We start from the raw sequence: 16,191 nt of genomic DNA, 5'->3' as shown, positions 1-16,191 counted from the left end.
ACTGGGGGGGATTTCTTCAAAATTGCATTCTAATATTATTTTTAACTTTTTGACATACCAGGGAGTGAAACTGGGACCTTCTGCATGCAAAGGAAGCTCTCTACCACTGAGGGTACTAGCAGTCATGTGCAGCCTTGATGCACATGTGTGAATCTGTTTTGTTTCCAGTGGGGACCTAAATGCACTAATCTTTTTTCTTCTTCTCTGGATCGTATACACAAAGCTGCTGCTTTTCACTTTTCAAGCCTAAAACGATTCCTCAGTACATTAAGAGGATTTTATTTTAAAAACTGGGAAAGGGGTTGGCATGTATGGGAAAAACCGTACCGGAACAACTCATCGTTTGAAAAACACAGCTGACCTTCAAAATGTAGCAATAAGGTGTGCAGCCTAGGAACACTGGGCCCAGTTCATACAGGCATCGTCTCGCTTTAGTCCCATTGAGATCACCTTGACTTCAAGTTAGATACGAATAACTTCAGCCCCGTTGATTTCAATAGAAGTTAACTATACACATCTACTCAGAAGTATGGCCCATAGTTTTCAAAGTGTGTTTAACCACAGCACTCACCTGTGTTTTCAAGCTGACAGGAGCTGCATTCATTTGACAATGTGATAATCAGATTTTCTTTCTCTTTGCATAACTCCATTTTACTTCTGCTTTAATAATAATAATAAAAATGTTTCTACTTCCCTTTCCCCCGTTACTTACTTTTAAGGAATAACATGCATAAAAATTGAGAACAGTGTCTTTGACTTCTCCTTTCTTAAATATGAGGAGGATGAGGTGGAAGAATGGGCCGTACTATTTTGAGCCAGATATGCAGGTACCCTTGCAAGCAATTCCTGTGAAAATGCTCCCGCCTGTCAAGTGTTTTTAGCCAGTAAGTGAAGAGTGATTGAGTGATTTAGACAGCAGGTGGCAGGAATCCCTGGGGGTCCTCAACGACTCCTGATTTCACACACACACACACACACCCTTCAATGCACTTTTCCTGCTTTTTTATTTCCTAGGCGGAAATTAAGCAGGTCCTTTTTTCACATTGAAAGGCAATTATGATGAGAAAAGGGGATGTGTTTGTGTGTGAGAGAGTGAGCAGGGGAAGGCCAGAGAGAGAAAGGGCTGGCAGAGAGAGGGGGGCCTTCTGGTTCTGGCAGCACCCAGCATTAACTTGCATGCCCCAAATGATCACCCATGGAAGAATGCATCCCTCACACCCAGAGAAAGGTTTCCCATCTCTGACCCAATTACTGTATTTTTCGCCCCACAAGGCGCACCAGCCCATAGGGTGCACCTAGTTTTTTGGGGGGGAAATAAAGGGAAAAAAATTTTCCCCGACCCCAGCCCCCAGAACAGGCAGCTCTCCACAAGCCGTGGGAGCCCACGGCTTGCAGAGAGCTGAGCGAAGCCTGGAGATCGAGACCCCTCTCGCTCTCCAAGCTTCAGCGAAAGCCTGCATTCGCCCCATAGGACGCACACACATTTCCCCTTCATTTTTGGAGGGGGAAAAGTGCGTCCTATAGGGCGAAAAATACGGTAATTGACTAGTGAGGGAGTTCCTGGGGATGAGGTTCTGTTTTGAATTGATGCAATTTTGAAAGTGCCATCGTCAAGGGTTTTTTTTTGTGGGGGGGGGGGGAGAGAGAAGAGGGCTGAACAAGATAAAGCAAGACCACACAGAAAAATTACAAACTTTATTGAATAGTTTCAAAACTTGTGACGTGGAGGGGAGGTGGAATTCATCTGAGAACCCCCATTTGGAAAGCCTGCTAAAATGACCCTGGGCATCTTTGGAGGCTGACAATGCTGCGTTCATGACGCTTTTGTTTTTCAAAGAGGGGAGTGGATTGGGGGGGGGGGGGGAGAAGTCAAATAGCCCAGAAGTAACTCTGTTGCTTTGGAGAAATCCTAATATAGATACAGAGGCCCTTTGGAAGTTGCTTTCTCCTGAATCGGGGATGGGGGACCTGTGGTACTCCAGACCTTATTGGTCTATGATCTCTGCCCATTGGCCATGCTGGCTGGGGCTTATGGGAACTGGAGCCCAGCAACAGGAAGAGGGCCAAAGATTCCCCACCCCTGCTCTGAACGAGCAAAACAAATTGCCCGCTCAGGACGCTGGTCCTCAAACTGGCTTCCACACTGAGAAGACAGCTAAGGAGACCCTGAGTGCCTAACAGGGAACCACTGCAGGGGATTATGGGAAATGCTCTAGGCATTAGCAGTTGGCAGATTTGCACACAGCAAGGAATGGCCTATCCTGCTGGGCCTCACCAGCTGCTCTTCTTGAGGGGAAAGGCTGGGTTCTTGCTGAGGAGGGAAAGCCTGTGTCTGGGCTACACATCTTCAGCAGGATCAGGGAACCTGTGGACCTTCTCCAGATGTCAGCAGCCCCAGCCAGCCCCAACCCATCAGTGGGAATTGGGCCCGTAGCAACTTCAGGCCACAATTTCCTCTATCTCCACCATACATTTTCAGTAATAGTTAGCTGGCAATCGATACTTTTTAAATTTCTTGGGGGGGGGGGATGTTTATTGCATAAAGATAATTATTGTAGGTTGTTTTTTTTACGGAACTACAGTATACAAATATTGTTATAAATAGATCTTCCCTAGCCTGGAGATCTGGGCATCATCAGGAGGGTATCAGGTTGAAGGAGGATGGTAAACATGAAAAACTAGCATCTTTATTGGGGGGGCGTGGATTTAGGCTGGAGGCCTTTCCTTCTCACCAGCTACTTTTCTACATGCAGGGATGTGCGTGTATGTGTGCGCGCACGTGTGCATGCATGGAGGAGCATATTGTTACACGAGCAGTCTGAAGTGGCACAGCTCTGGAAGTCTTTAAGGGGAACAAAGACCAGCTGCAACCCCTCTGCTCCAAATGATAGTCTCCTCCTGGGTTCAGCATGGCTGGGAATGATCTGGCTGATAACTGGTCTCTCATCCAACCTCATTTGGCGTTACCTCCTGCTAAGTTTCAAAGGTAGACAGAGAGTGTCATTAGGATGCGTAACAGGGCTGGAGTCCAGGTGCTTCTGGACTCCAACTCCCATCAGCCCCAGGCAGCGTGCCAATTGCTCAGGGATGATGGGAGTTGGAGTCCAACATCATCAGGAGGTCCAGACTTGATGTATAATTTTTGTTTTCACCCAACAGCACATGGGTGTTCTGACATGGAGAGAACTCATGCCTGTGGACTGTTTTCACTGTCTGATTTCCCCCTCTTTGCATTTTGAAGCTGAAAAGATTTGTGGCCTTTAGCGTAAATGGAAAACAGCTTTGGAGATGGGGATCCCACTGCCCTCCAGGTGTTGCTGGACTCCAGTGCCCATCAGCCCCAGGCAGCACAACCTATGCTCAAAGATGATGGGAGCTGGAGTCCAGTAACATCCAGTGGCCTTCAGGTTTCCTACTCCTGCTCTTAATCTTTTGCCAAACCCAACCCCGGCGATCCCACCCTCAAAGCTTGCCCCGACTCTCCACTGCACCATTCCTTTATTCCTTCCCACTTAAAAAGCTCAGAATACATTTACAAATAAATACACGTTTTGCAAGCTGGACAGGTTAACAGAGTTCATTTAAAAACAGTACTTATTTTTAAAAAATCCATTAAAACTGAACGGCGTGGTCCAGGAGGGCTCCAAAATGCCAAGTCTCGAGTGACAGTCTTAGGGAGGGGGGAAACCTCCGGGGTTCTTAAAAGACAGATTGTCTCAAAAAAGACGTTGCTGCTTCTGGTGAAGGAAAGGCTGGTTTTGACATCTTCGGTACATTTCGGTGAGGAAGCCAGCCTGGCTTAGGAAAACCCGAGCTGCGCTTGAATCTAGAATTGCAAAAAAAAGGAGGAGAAACAGGCCTGGGTGCTGTTGTTGATTGGCATCCGTCCGTCTCGGAAGACAATGGAGGAGTCCTAATCTAGCCACATCTGGGGGGAGGTCCAAAAGTTCCCCCAGCCCTGAGCTAATGGCTGCAGCTCAAGCAGGAGGATCAGTTAAAAGTGAGGTGGAGAGGTCAAGTAGTGCAAAAGCACCGGCAGAAGCCCCCAATGGGCTCCACTGGTACATTTGCAGCACATCAACTTCTTTGCCTTCTTTCTCTCCACCTTCTCCCAGTAAGCAGCAGCAACCCACCTTGCAGGGAAGCTGGTGTAGCGGCTCCACCCAGCGTGTCGCTTTTTACGACAACAATTAAAGTATTAGAGCTTGGAACAAACAAAAAACACCTCACTACTGATGCTCAGCCTCAGTTTTTCCCATCTGTAAAATGGGTATAATGCTGACTTTCCTCATGGGATAGCACCGATGACAAGCCCAGTAGAGATTGTACAATGTTCTCTGCTGCACTGCTCTCTTTTTAAAATCTTTTGTTGGCTTCTGGTTTAAAATACTCTCTTTTTGAATTACGGGTACATCATTTCATAATAAATACTGTTGTAACTTTGTGGCTTGATTAGCCACTACGGACAGCTAGTATAGGCGTATAAAAAACATTTTATAATAAATATCATATAATAAAACGCTGATAAGAAATTGCCGTATCGACTGGGCCACTTTGAAGGCTTTGGCACAAGACACTGCTTCACTGGAACAGCTCTTGCCCTTGGCCCTCCTTTAAATTATTATTTTAATATTTAATAGCATTTCTCCACCTCTTAAATTTTTAAAAAAATCTCTAAGCAATAGAGATTGACTTGCAAAGTACAACCAAGTCAACGTTGTATGTGTTTGTGGGGCTCTTGCATTTGCAAAGCACCCCTCCGCAACCACTTTTGCGAGGTAGGCTGGTTATTCCCATTTTACAGAAAGGCAGATTCGACTTGCCTCAACAGGTCCACTGGTCTGCTCACCCAGGTCTCCTGGATCAAAACTCACCTCTTTTATCTGTTGGAACGGCACAGGCTCTGAACCCTACAGCTCTCACTGGCTACCAGTAGGCAACCTGACCATGCAGCTTTTTGCCTTTTTTTTTTTTTTTTTTTGCATAGATAGACAGGCTGTCCTGTTAAAACCAGGGTAAGTGGGAGGTGGAGGGGAAAAGAGCAGGGTTCTGGCAGCCCTGCCCATTGAGAAAACCCCATCAAAATCCAAATGAAAACTACAAGAGGGTAGTTTTGTCATTCCCACATCTTCCTTTTCGTCCCCCTGCTCGGCCGCGTGTCTAGCGTACGCGACGCGGTGTCAGAAGTTGATGGCGTGGGTGAGTCTGGAGCGGCATCCTCTCGTGGTCCGTCCGTAGGAGGGGGTTCTGGGATGGGGTTGCAAATGCCGCCTGGGGTGGCCAGAGGAGACACCGGGCACGGAACGGCTGGGCCTGCCACGGGCTCTGAAGGCATGCCGGGCATGTGACCGGGCGGTAGAGGGGTCCCAGCCTCCGGCGGGCCCCAAGGTGGGTTGCTGTTCCCCTGGTACGAGCTGTACCCAAGGGACGCTCCTTGCGACGGAGACCTCTGGCCGGCGAAGACTGCTGCGATGGCTGCCATGGTGGCCGTTTGCCTCCCCAGGAACTCGCCCAGGTCGTTGTGGGAGCGCTCAATGGCGTTGACCATCAGCTGGGCCGTGGCCCTGTCCTGGCGCCTCTCCTGCTTCCTGTGCTGCCTCTCCTCTTGCCTGGCCCTGTCAAAGGCCTTCAGGTCCTGGCGGTGCAAGCCGCGCATGGCGTCCAAAAGCATGGAAGGGGCCCTCGAAGCAGACTCCACCAGCTGCATGCTGGTCTCAAGGCGCTGCTTCCGGTTCCGCATCCGCCGGTTCCGCATCCGCTCCGCGTTCGTGAGGGGCCTCCGGAACTCTTGAATGGGGCCTGCATAGGTTGGGGGACACACACAAAAACACAAAGTAGATTCCCTGTTTGGGACACGTGTTTAATAATAATAATAATAATAGAACATTAAAAACACAATAAAAGATCAAACATTAAAAAGTTCCCTAAACAGGGCTGACTTCAAATGTCTTCTAAAAGTCAGATAGTTGTTTATTTCCTTGACATCTGATGGGAGGGTGTTCCACAGGGCGGGAGCCACTACTGAGAAGGCATGTCCAAAGTCTGTTTTGGGGGGCCTAATCTGGCCCACTGGTCGGTTTAATCCGGCCCCCTGTGGCAGTTTATTTCCTGGAGTAAAATCCTTAAAAAAGCTCAACAATTTGTCAACAACTTTGGTAGGCCCCTTGGTTGACCCTCACGCATGTTCACTTCATCAAATCTGGCCCACTTTGAAAAAAGTTTGGACACCCCTGTGTAGCTTCACTTCTTGCAGTGAGGGAACCGGCAGAAGGCCCTCGGAGCTGGACCTCAGTGTCCGGGCTGAGCAATGAGGGTGGAGAGGCTCCTTGAGGTGTACAACACCTAAGCCACTATGCCTCTGGCTGCCCGCCCCACGAAGGCACTGTTTTCTTAACAACAATGCAAAATAGACCCAAACAGTTGAGACAAAGAAGTGTAGGCCTCAGAAGCGCCATACCTGCCTTTCTCTGCAGGAATCTCTGGACTGGTTCATAATCTGGCCTTCTAACTGGGAGCTGCAATATAAAAGCTCTTTGTATCCCAGGTCCTCATCCATTCAGAGATTTTGATGGCAAATTCAGGAGGAGTTCCTCAGGCAGAGCCTGCGTCTCTTGGCTTCACCTCCTGTCCTCCTTTTGTTCCCTTTTCCCTTGTAGTGTGCGACACTTTTCTGGATACCACCTGCAGCTGTTAACTTGAGCAACATGGAATTTTTGTTTTGCCCACCCGAACTGACACAAAAATGGGATTCCACCAGTCCCCTCTCCCAGCCCCAAAACGCGAGGCCACACATTATTATCACTGTTGTTGTTTTAGTCCCTTCACTCTAAGGTCCCAGGTCAAATAAGACACAATATCAAAACAGTTTAAAACAACTGAAAGAAATAAGGTGGGTCCTAAAAACAGACATATCAAGCTTCAAAAGCTTGAATTGGAATTACAGCAAATAACATATAGACCAGGCATAGGCAACCTTCGGCCCTCCCGATGTTTTGGACTACAATTCCCATCATCCCTGACCACTGGTCCTGTTAGCTAGGGATCATGGGAGTTGTAGGCCAAAATATCTGGAGGGCCGAAGGTTGCCTATGCCTGGAATAGACAGTTGTATAGTTATGCCAGGTGAGAGAGGAGCTCCAGGTTTATGCTGCCTATGACCAAAGTTTGCAGCGTCTGGGACCTTTTAGTTTAGAGAAAATACAAGTTAAGAGGTGACAGGACACAAGTTTGTTGAAAAAGTTGGTGAGAGAAAAGCTTTTCTCCCTCATAACATGAATATCCAATGAAACTGAATGTTGGGGAATTCAAGTACTTCATGCAGTGCAAAGTAGAACTAGGGAACTTAGTCCTCCAGGAGGCAGTGAAGGCCCCCAACTTAAACGTCTTTAAAGGAGGATTATACATGTGGCGTTTGCCCCCCTAGGTGTGTGACATCATACTGGGTTCATAAGGAAAGGGTTAACTAATTGTACAATGACTAACCAATGGGAACCCAAGGGGAGGAGTTGGAGTTAGAGTGGTTGAGAAGACAGTCTGGAGTTAGAAGAGACAGAGAGGATACCGCATTTTTTGCTCCATAAGACGCACTTCCCCCCCTCCAAAAATTAAAGGGAAATGTGTGTGTGTCTTATGGAGCAGATGCAGGCTCCATGGCTTCAGTGATATCAACGCGAAGCCTCTGAAGCGCTCCCGCTGCGCTCCAGAGGTTTCGTGTTGTTTTCGCTGAAGCCAGGAGAGCGAGAGGGGTCGGTGCGCACCAATCCCTCTTGCTCTCCTGGCTTCACTTCGCTGGAGAGGCGCTGCGCAGCTTTCCCTCTCTGCACAGCCGTTTCTCCTGCCGCTTCGCTGGAGGGGCACTGCGCAGAGAGGGAGAGATTTTTTCCCCCTTGTTCTCCCCCTCTAAAACAAGGTGCGTCCTATGGTTGGGTGCATCCTATAGAGCAAAAAATACAGTAAGTCTGTGGGTTGAGCTAGTCTGATGTGAGAGAGTGAGAGAATTTGTTAAGAGGAGTCAGTCAAACAGCTGAGATAATCAGTCAGAAGGTATTAGGAAGGTATAGCCCGGTAAAGAAACTAAAGTTAAGATACTGACAGGAATTTTATCTGAGAAACCATAAACTTGTTAATGTTTATATAATAAACTTGTTTATTTGGTTCGATTTTAACAACTGTCTTGACTCAGTGTTTTACCCAAGAGTAATGGGTTGATGGCAGCGGGGAAGCGAGCACAGTGGCGGCACAGGGATCAATAGACTGTTAAATGTCCGGGGACCCTGTGTGAACGCCGCAATAGCCAATCAAGGAGGGCAAAGCTATCAATGGCTACTAGCCTTCACAACTGGAAGCAGCATGCTTCTGAATGCTGGAAACCCCAGGAAGCAGAGTGCTGTTGTGTTCAGGTCCCACCTGGAAGGTTTCCTGCAGGCAACTGGTTGGCCACTGTGAGAACAGGAGGCTGGACTTGATCCAGCAGAGATCTTCTTATGCTCAAAACAGATCCAACAATCTGTAGACTACCCCCTTCTCTAGAGACAGAGGACTGATTCATGCCATAGACCTTGAAGGACCAGAGACGCCTTAGACTGGGCTCCCACAAAGTGTTCAAAATTAACTCCGGTGTAGCTGCCTCAGAGAATCCTTACCATACGGCCTGAGACTCCTGCCTCCCTCAGGCACAGGTTCCCGGCAGATCAGCGTTCTCCCGGCATTGGGCGGTGCTCTGTCCGGCACAATAGGATTCGGAGCCTGCGGTCCAATGGCAGGAAATGCCACCGGCTGGGCCAGGGGTGGGTACTGCATTGGCAGTGCCACTGTAGGGTAGTGTACCTGTTGCGCCACAGAGGGGTATTGCTGTGGCATGGGGGTGTTCACCACCACATCATCAAACGTCCATAGAGCCTGGAAAGAGCAAAAGGGAAAGATCAGGCCAGGGAGAGACTGGCGATGCTGCTTGGAAGAAACTCTGTGCCGCAAATCAACTCTCCATTCAAACCAGACCAGACCAACATTACCTATATGTTTATAGTTTTAGTTCTACCAATGTCAAATTGTATTTTAGTGATGGATTTTTCTTTTTTTTATATACAGTCGTACCTTGGTTCTCGAACTTAATCCGTTCCCGGAGTCTGTACGACTCCTGAAACCGTTCGAAAACCAAGGTGTGGATTCCGATTGGCTGCAGGAGCTTCCTGCAGTCAAGTGGAAGCCATGTTGGATGTCCAGCTTCCAAAAAATGTTCGCAAACCGGAACACCTACTTCCAGGTTTGCGGTGTTCAGGAGCCAAAACGTACGAGTACCAAGGCGTTTGAGAACCAAGGTACAACTGTATATAATTTTTATTAAATATTTCTGTTTTATATGTTAGAATATTCATTTAAACAACCTTAAAATATCAATGGGACACGGGTGGCGCTGTGGGTTAAACCACAGAGCCTAGGACTTGCCGATCAGAAGGTCGGCGGTTTGAATCCCTGCAACGGGGTGAGCTCCCATTGCTCACTCCCTGCTCCTGCCAACCTAGCAGTTCAAAAACATGTCAAAGTGCAAGTAGATAAATAGGTACCCTTTAAGGTAAAGGTAAAGGGACCCCTGACCATTAGGTCCAGTCGTGACCGACTCTGGGGTTGCGGTGCTCATCTCGCTTTATTGGCTGAGGGAGCCGGCGTACAGCTTCCGGGTCATGTGGCCAGCATGACTAAGCCGCTTCTGGCAAACCAGAGCAGCGCACGGAAACGCCATTTACCGTATTTTTCGCTCTATAACACGCACCTGACCATAACACGCACATCGTTTTTAGAGGAGGAAAACAAGGAAAAAAATTCTGAATGAAACAGTGGATGTATCATTTTTGTGCTTCATGCTGTGGCCACAGACATGTGATCTGATGGTGAATTTGGGGTAGCTCAATGCAAAGATCCTGAGGATCCATGTGGATCCATGCTTTTTAACCACATTTTTGCACCATTGCAGCCCCAGGCAACAGTGGGTGTGTGATTTTTGGGGGGCAGGCTGCTATGTGATCTGATGGTGAATTTGGGGTGGCCCAATGCAAAGATCCTGAGGATCCATGTGGATCCATGCTTTTTAACCACGTTTTTGCACCATTGCAGCCCCAGGCAACAGTGGGTGTGTGATTTTTGGGGGGCAGGCTGCTATGTGATCTGATGGTGAATTTGGGGTGGCCCAATGCAAAGATCCTGAGGATCCATGTGGATCCATGCTTTTTAACCACATTTTTGCACCATTGCAGCTCCAGGCAACAGTGGGTGTGTGATTTTGGGGGGGCAGGCTGCTATGTGATCTGATGGTGAATTTGGGGTGGCCCAATGCAAAGATCCTGAGGATCCATGTGGATCCATGCTTTTTAACCACATTTTTGCACCATTGCAGCCCCAGGCAACAGTGGGTGTGTGATTTTTGGGGGGCAGGCTGCTATGTGATCTGATGGTGAATTTGGGGTGGCCCAATGCAAAGATCCTGAGGATCCATGTGGATCCATGCTTTTTAACCACGTTTTTGCACCATTGCAGCCCCAGGCAACAGTGGGTGTGTGATTTTTGGGGGGCAGGCTGCTATGTGATCTGATGGTGAATTTGGGGTGGCCCAATGCAAAGATCCTGAGGATCCATGTGGATCCATGCTTTTTAACCACATTTTTGCACCATTGCAGCTCCAGGCAACAGTGGGTGTGTGATTTTTGGGGGGCAGGCTGCTATGTGATCTGATGGTGAATTTGGGGTGGCCCAATGCAAAGATCCTGAGGATCCATGTGGATCCATGCTTTTTAACCACGTTTTTGCACCATTGCAGCCCCAGGCAACAGTGGGTGTGTGATTTTAGGGGGGCAGGCTGCTATGTGATCTGATGGTGAATTTGGGGTGGCCCAATGCAAAGATCCTGAGGATCCATGTGGATCCATGCTTTGAAACTACATTTTAAGTGGGGAGTGAAGGAAAAACACAGAAGGGACAAGAGAGCGGTGTGCAGAGAAGCAGCTGGCTAAGAAAGCAGGAGAGGGATTTTACGGGAGGGAGGAGGAAAGAAAGGCAAAAGTTTCCACAAACCGAAGCCAGCTTTCTCTCTCCTCCTGCATGTTTTCTGGCTGCCTGCGAGGAGCACGGAGAGGAATTAGAAGGAAAGACCTCTGCTTTCCCCTCTGCTTGCCTGGAGGGGAGGGGATTTGCCTGCTCTTTGTTCCGTTTGAGCAAACACAGCAACGAAACAGAGGAGGGTGGGCAGTAAGACCCTGAGGCAGAATGCAGGAAAGCAACCACTTCCTCTTTTCAGGTTTCCCTCTCCGGCACAACGCACGATTGATTTTTGTTCCTGTGCTCCCCTAATCGGCTCCAGGGACCCCCCACATTCGCTCCATAACACGCACAGACATTTCCCCTTCCTTTTTAGGAGAAAAAATCTGCGTGTAATAGAGAGAAAAATACGGTACCTTCCCACCGGAGCGGTACCTATTTATCTACTTGCACTTTGATGTGCTTTCGAACTGCTAGGTTGGCAGGAGCAGGGACCGAGCAACGGGAGCTCACCCCATCATCAAAGGGCTCCCTTTACCTTTACCTAAAATATCAATGACTTCCCTTCTTCTCTTTCCATGGTTCATTTCGCATACTGTAAATTGCTGCATATTTTACATGAACTGAACCATTCAGTATTCCAATATCACATCCGTCAAAACTTATTTACACTGTTGAATTTATCTTAATGCTGCCAATGTTTTCAAATGTACACAATTTCTCCCTATATATTCAATAAACATTTTCCAATCTTCTTTAAACATATGTTCTTCTTATTCTAAGACATTCAGCCCTGTTGGATCGGACAAAAGGTCCGTCTAGTTTGGATTCCTGTTCCCAAAAGGGGCAAACAAACTTTTGGAAACCTCTGATGAAGCCTCTGATGAAAGAACCCACCACTGTTCTCCATCCCCCAGCAACCGGTATTCAAAGGTACACTTAGTCTGAGCATGGAGTCTTCTCAGCTGTCATCAGCAGTATACACACACACACTTAATGGTTTTCCTAAATGCTTTCATTAAAGCTGGTCCTGTTTCTTACATTATTTCACAACCGTACAAACACACACGAAGTTTGCAGTCTGTTAGGGCTATTCACACATTACGTTCAGTGAGTGTACAACCAGTGTACAGAAACTGCACATACACTATTCCTATGTAATCTTCAACGAGTGTACAGTCTGTGCATTCCTCCAGGATTTCCTTCTGGTCTAGCATTTTGTTTTCACATGATGGGGTGTGGGAAAGATGTTGTCTCTTCTTTTCCCGCCCCCATTTTATTAGAGAACCTTTAAAAAAAAAATTACCTGCTGTTCTTTTCTCTGGGCTTCTCGCTGCCTCATCAGGAAGTCTTCCGACAAGGCGACGGCTTGGGCGCAGGTTTCTGGGCTGTGCTCCCGGACCCAGTTCTGGATTTCCTGGGGCAGGACTGTCAGGAACTGCTCCACGACCACGGCCTCCAGGATCTGCTCCTTGCTGTGCCTCTCGGGCCTCAGCCACTGGTGGCAGAGCTCCTGCAGCTGCCGGCAGACTTCACGGGGCCCCTCGGCCTCCTGGTAGCGGTGGCGCCGGAAGCGCTGGCGCCGCATCTCCATGCTGACTGTGTCATCACCAGGCGTCTCTTCCTTCACGCTCCCGTAGCCCCTTCGCTCTCGGTGCCCTGAGCCACCGTAGACTGGCTGGGCTTCCCGGCTGAGGCCCGGCAGGCTCTGGGCTACCCACCCTCCGGGGGGCCACTGGCTCGGGTTGGCAGCTGCCTCATAGGAGGTCTGGAATGAATTGGTGTCCCACTGCAAGGGCTTGTGCAATGGTGGGTTCCGCCACCCTGGCTGGGGATAGGGCACTGCCTTGGGGAACTCCTGCCTCTGGGCCTCCCAGTGCTGCTGCAGACCCTCGTCCGGCTCCTGCTTCACCTGCTGAGGAGCTTCCCCGGCCAAAAACTCCCGCATGGAGCCAACCGGAAGGAAGCGGGAAGCTGCCCCTCCCCCTAGTTCATGACCAGATGGGTCTTGCGCCTCCATTTTCATTGCTGGCTGCATTCCTGGTTCTGGAGCACCCTGGAACTGCAGGTGGAGGGCAGCTGTTTCCCCTCTCCCCGTAGCCATATTGTGTCAACCCACAAGGGAAATTCCTGTCTCGCGTCGGAGGTCGGCAAGGCGAAGCCCGTGGGCCAAATCTGGCCACCCGATTGATACCCTCTTGCCTCTCCCCAAAGGCAAAAGCAGAGGTAAAGGAGGGGAGCAGACAGACTTGCAGGGATAAGGGGGCTTGTCGGCAGGCTCCAGTTGGGGGTGGGTGGGGGTGCCTGCCCACCCCCAATTCCTCGGAGCAGGTATTCTGGTAAAACTAGCCACCAAATGGAAGCTTAAGTCCACAGCAGAGATGGGAAATCATCTGGCAGGAGGATAATGCTGTTCTGTTGGTGTCGCAAGGCGAATGGCCCGATCCAAGCAGAGCCTTCAGGGTCTTCAGGGCAAGATACAGGAGCTGGAAATGTCTTCTTGTGCTTTGCACCTGCAGGAGGGAGGGGAATAAAGATTCTTTACTCTTACTGTAGGAAGGCCGCTTTCTCCAGTATGAATCCTCACAGAAGGCCTGACTACAAGCCCAGAGCAGTGACTCGGCCAGAAACATAAGAGGCAGACTCACAGATGGTGCCATTCCGCTACGTAGGGAGTAACTGAGTAACTCTGTAATTTGAAAGAAATGCTTGTTCCCATGTTCTGTACAACTGATGCTGAGTGAACCTTCCCCTGTTTGGGCTCAAGTCAATAGGCATGGGCAGGTGGCAGGATCCCATCCTCCAGGAATCCTCATCCTAAGCTGTTTAGGGCTCTAAGAAGTCGCACCCAACTCTTTGATCAGGGATTGGAGACAGACCTGAAGGCCAGTCCAGCTACAATAGCAATAGAGTTATTTGCTCCAAAGTGAAGGAGTATTGCACCAAGGGGGGAAATTTAAGGCGGCGGCGGGGGGGGGGGTTGTTAGACCAGGCAGCATGGGTCCTGCAAACCGCCCAAGGATTCCAGTTGCCAGCGCCCAGCTCTGCCAAGTCCAGAGAAATGTTCCACATTTTTAACTAAGGGGGGGGGGGGCTATCTTCACCTTCACATCCCATGAAACACACTTTCTGCACAGCTGGGAGCCATAAATCAGGACAGACACAGAGGCTGTCCGCAAAGAAGTGGAATGAGAGGTGACAGGAAAAAGGTGTGCTCAAAGATTGTGTGAATGAACACAAGAGGACTGTGGCAGGAAGCAGGTGGCATGCATGGAGGGCAAGGGCCAACACACTGGATTATGCGAGAACGCAGGAAGTTGCCTTACACAGAAGCAGGTCTCCAGGGTTTCAGGCAGGGGTCTCCCCCCCCCACCAGATGGTTTTGCTCCAGTCAGAGGCAATAATGCATCTGAATACGAGTTGCTGGAAACCACAGGAAGGTGTGTGTGTGTGTGGGGGGTGCTCCTGTGTTCATGTCCTGTTCATCGCAGGTTTCCCCACAGGCCAGCCATGGTGAGACTAGGATGCTGGACTAGATGGGCCACTGATTCAGCAGAGCCCTCCTTATGTTTGTATATTCTTAGTTCCCAGGGACTGAACCTGGGGCCTTCTGGAGGCAGAGCAGATGTCCCACCACTCAGCTGTGCTCCTTGGATAACATATGGGGACTGAAGGAAGTGTCAAGGGGTGTGAGCGGAGAGACAGAAGTCTGAGGTGGGAGGGAGCGAAATCCGCAGACCAACTTTCTGCAAAAATCTAGCAAAGAGCTGCCAGGTGTCAGTGAATCTTCCTGCTTATTCTCTGCTTATTCTCTGCTTATTCCCTGCTTATTCTCTGCTTATTCTCGGTTTGACAGGAGTGCTGGACAGCTCCCTTAGAGCCACACAAACCCTACCCGCAGCTGCACAGCTTTTAGCCCCCATCCGCCGCACATACTCTCATACAGTAGTGTTTATGTGACATCTCTAACGCTTTCTATGCAACTGACAGGCGATGCGAAGAAAGGAAAAGGGGACGAGGAGGGCAAAGAAAACGCAAGCTAAAACCCAGTTTAAAAATTGTCCTTCCTTTGTTCCCAGGATTATGTCATTCTCTATCTCCCCCCCCCCCCGTCCTTGCAGAGTCTTCACTCCCCCCACATCCATCCCCTCCCCGCTCTGCTCTTGAATTGGGTGGAGAAGCAGCACAGAGCCCCTCCTGCCCCACTTGATCTGGGTGAAAGGGGTTTTTTTGGGGGGGGAGCTGTCTCTTTAGGGGGGGCTACATGCTTGCCCCCTCCCCCTGTCTCCTCCATCCCTCGTTCTCCCCCTCCTCCCTGCTCATCTCCCCCCTCTTTCCACCCTCCCCCACTCCGCCCCGCAGATCATCTCGACCCACCTCTCGCCGGCTGCAGACTCCGGATCCTCCCGCAGCCCCCCAGGCGCCCGAGTTTTAGATGCAGCCCGAGAGGCTGCTGCTGCCGCTGCTTCCCACCCAAACCAAGAGGAAAGCACAGGAAGAGGAAACTCGCCCGACCTCGCACTTCCGGGTTTGTCTAGGCGGAGGGGGCGCCGCTCGTTTTAACCCTTCAGACGGGAAGCGAAGGAAAAAAGGAGGGAGCGGCGTCTTTCGCTGCGATCTGTGAGTGAGTGGATTTCTCAAGGGCCAAAGGCTTTGTTGTGCATAATCAGGGCCTTGTTTATTTATATAAAGGAGCTTGTTCCCCTTCAAAGTTGGGGCTTTATTGTCCCAACAGGCTTTTGGGAACTGACTGTTTTTAAGGAAAGGGCTGGTGCTGTGATGTTTTTAATGGTACTTATCTGTATGTTTTAACAGATCATTTGCAATATTTAATTGCTTTTTAGGGTTGTCGTCCCCCCCCCCCCCACACGTTTTTAGCTGTTTCTGTTTTATCTATGATCCACCTTGAGTCTCATCAGGGAAAAAGTCAGGGAATAATAATGATGATGATGATTATACTGTAATGATATTTAGAACCTACCCCAGTCCTGTGGTTGTAATTCTCCCCCTGCCCATTTCTATTTTTTAAAAAAAAAAAAGATTGTGACCTGCCCTGAGACCTTAAGGTGAAAAGTGTGCAATAAATCAAAACAACAAGGATTGCTTTATTTCATTTTGACATGGTGGAACCCTAAAATCGCTTGAGATCCTGTTCTGCATGTC

At 49.4% G+C, this 16,191-nt stretch overlaps 2 protein-coding genes across 2 annotated transcripts in view; one reads left to right on the top strand and one right to left on the bottom strand.

The window, feature by feature from the left end:
• LOC114592429 (tripartite motif-containing protein 10-like) overlaps window positions 1-16,191 on the top strand; it is a 647,260-nt gene that overhangs the window by 599,413 nt on the left and 31,656 nt on the right. The gene's annotated exons all lie outside the window — the stretch shown is intronic.
• On the bottom strand, window positions 1,636-15,523 carry LOC114592226 (uncharacterized). Its single transcript, XM_028720246.2, has 4 exons — window positions 15,406-15,523; window positions 12,335-13,541; window positions 8,643-8,898; window positions 1,636-5,799 (listed from the first exon to the last, which is right to left on the bottom strand). The coding sequence occupies exons 2-4, from the start codon at window positions 13,130-13,132 to the stop codon at window positions 5,117-5,119; spliced, it is 1,737 nt and encodes a 578-aa protein (XP_028576079.2). The 5' UTR covers window positions 13,133-13,541; window positions 15,406-15,523; the 3' UTR covers window positions 1,636-5,116.

The sequence above is a fragment of the Podarcis muralis genome, chromosome 2 (assembly GCF_964188315.1).
Source record: "Podarcis muralis chromosome 2, rPodMur119.hap1.1, whole genome shotgun sequence".
NCBI classification, from domain to species: domain Eukaryota; kingdom Metazoa; phylum Chordata; class Lepidosauria; order Squamata; family Lacertidae; genus Podarcis; species Podarcis muralis.
Note: the sequence above shows the minus strand (reverse complement) of the source record. Positions and strands in the feature narration are given on the sequence as shown.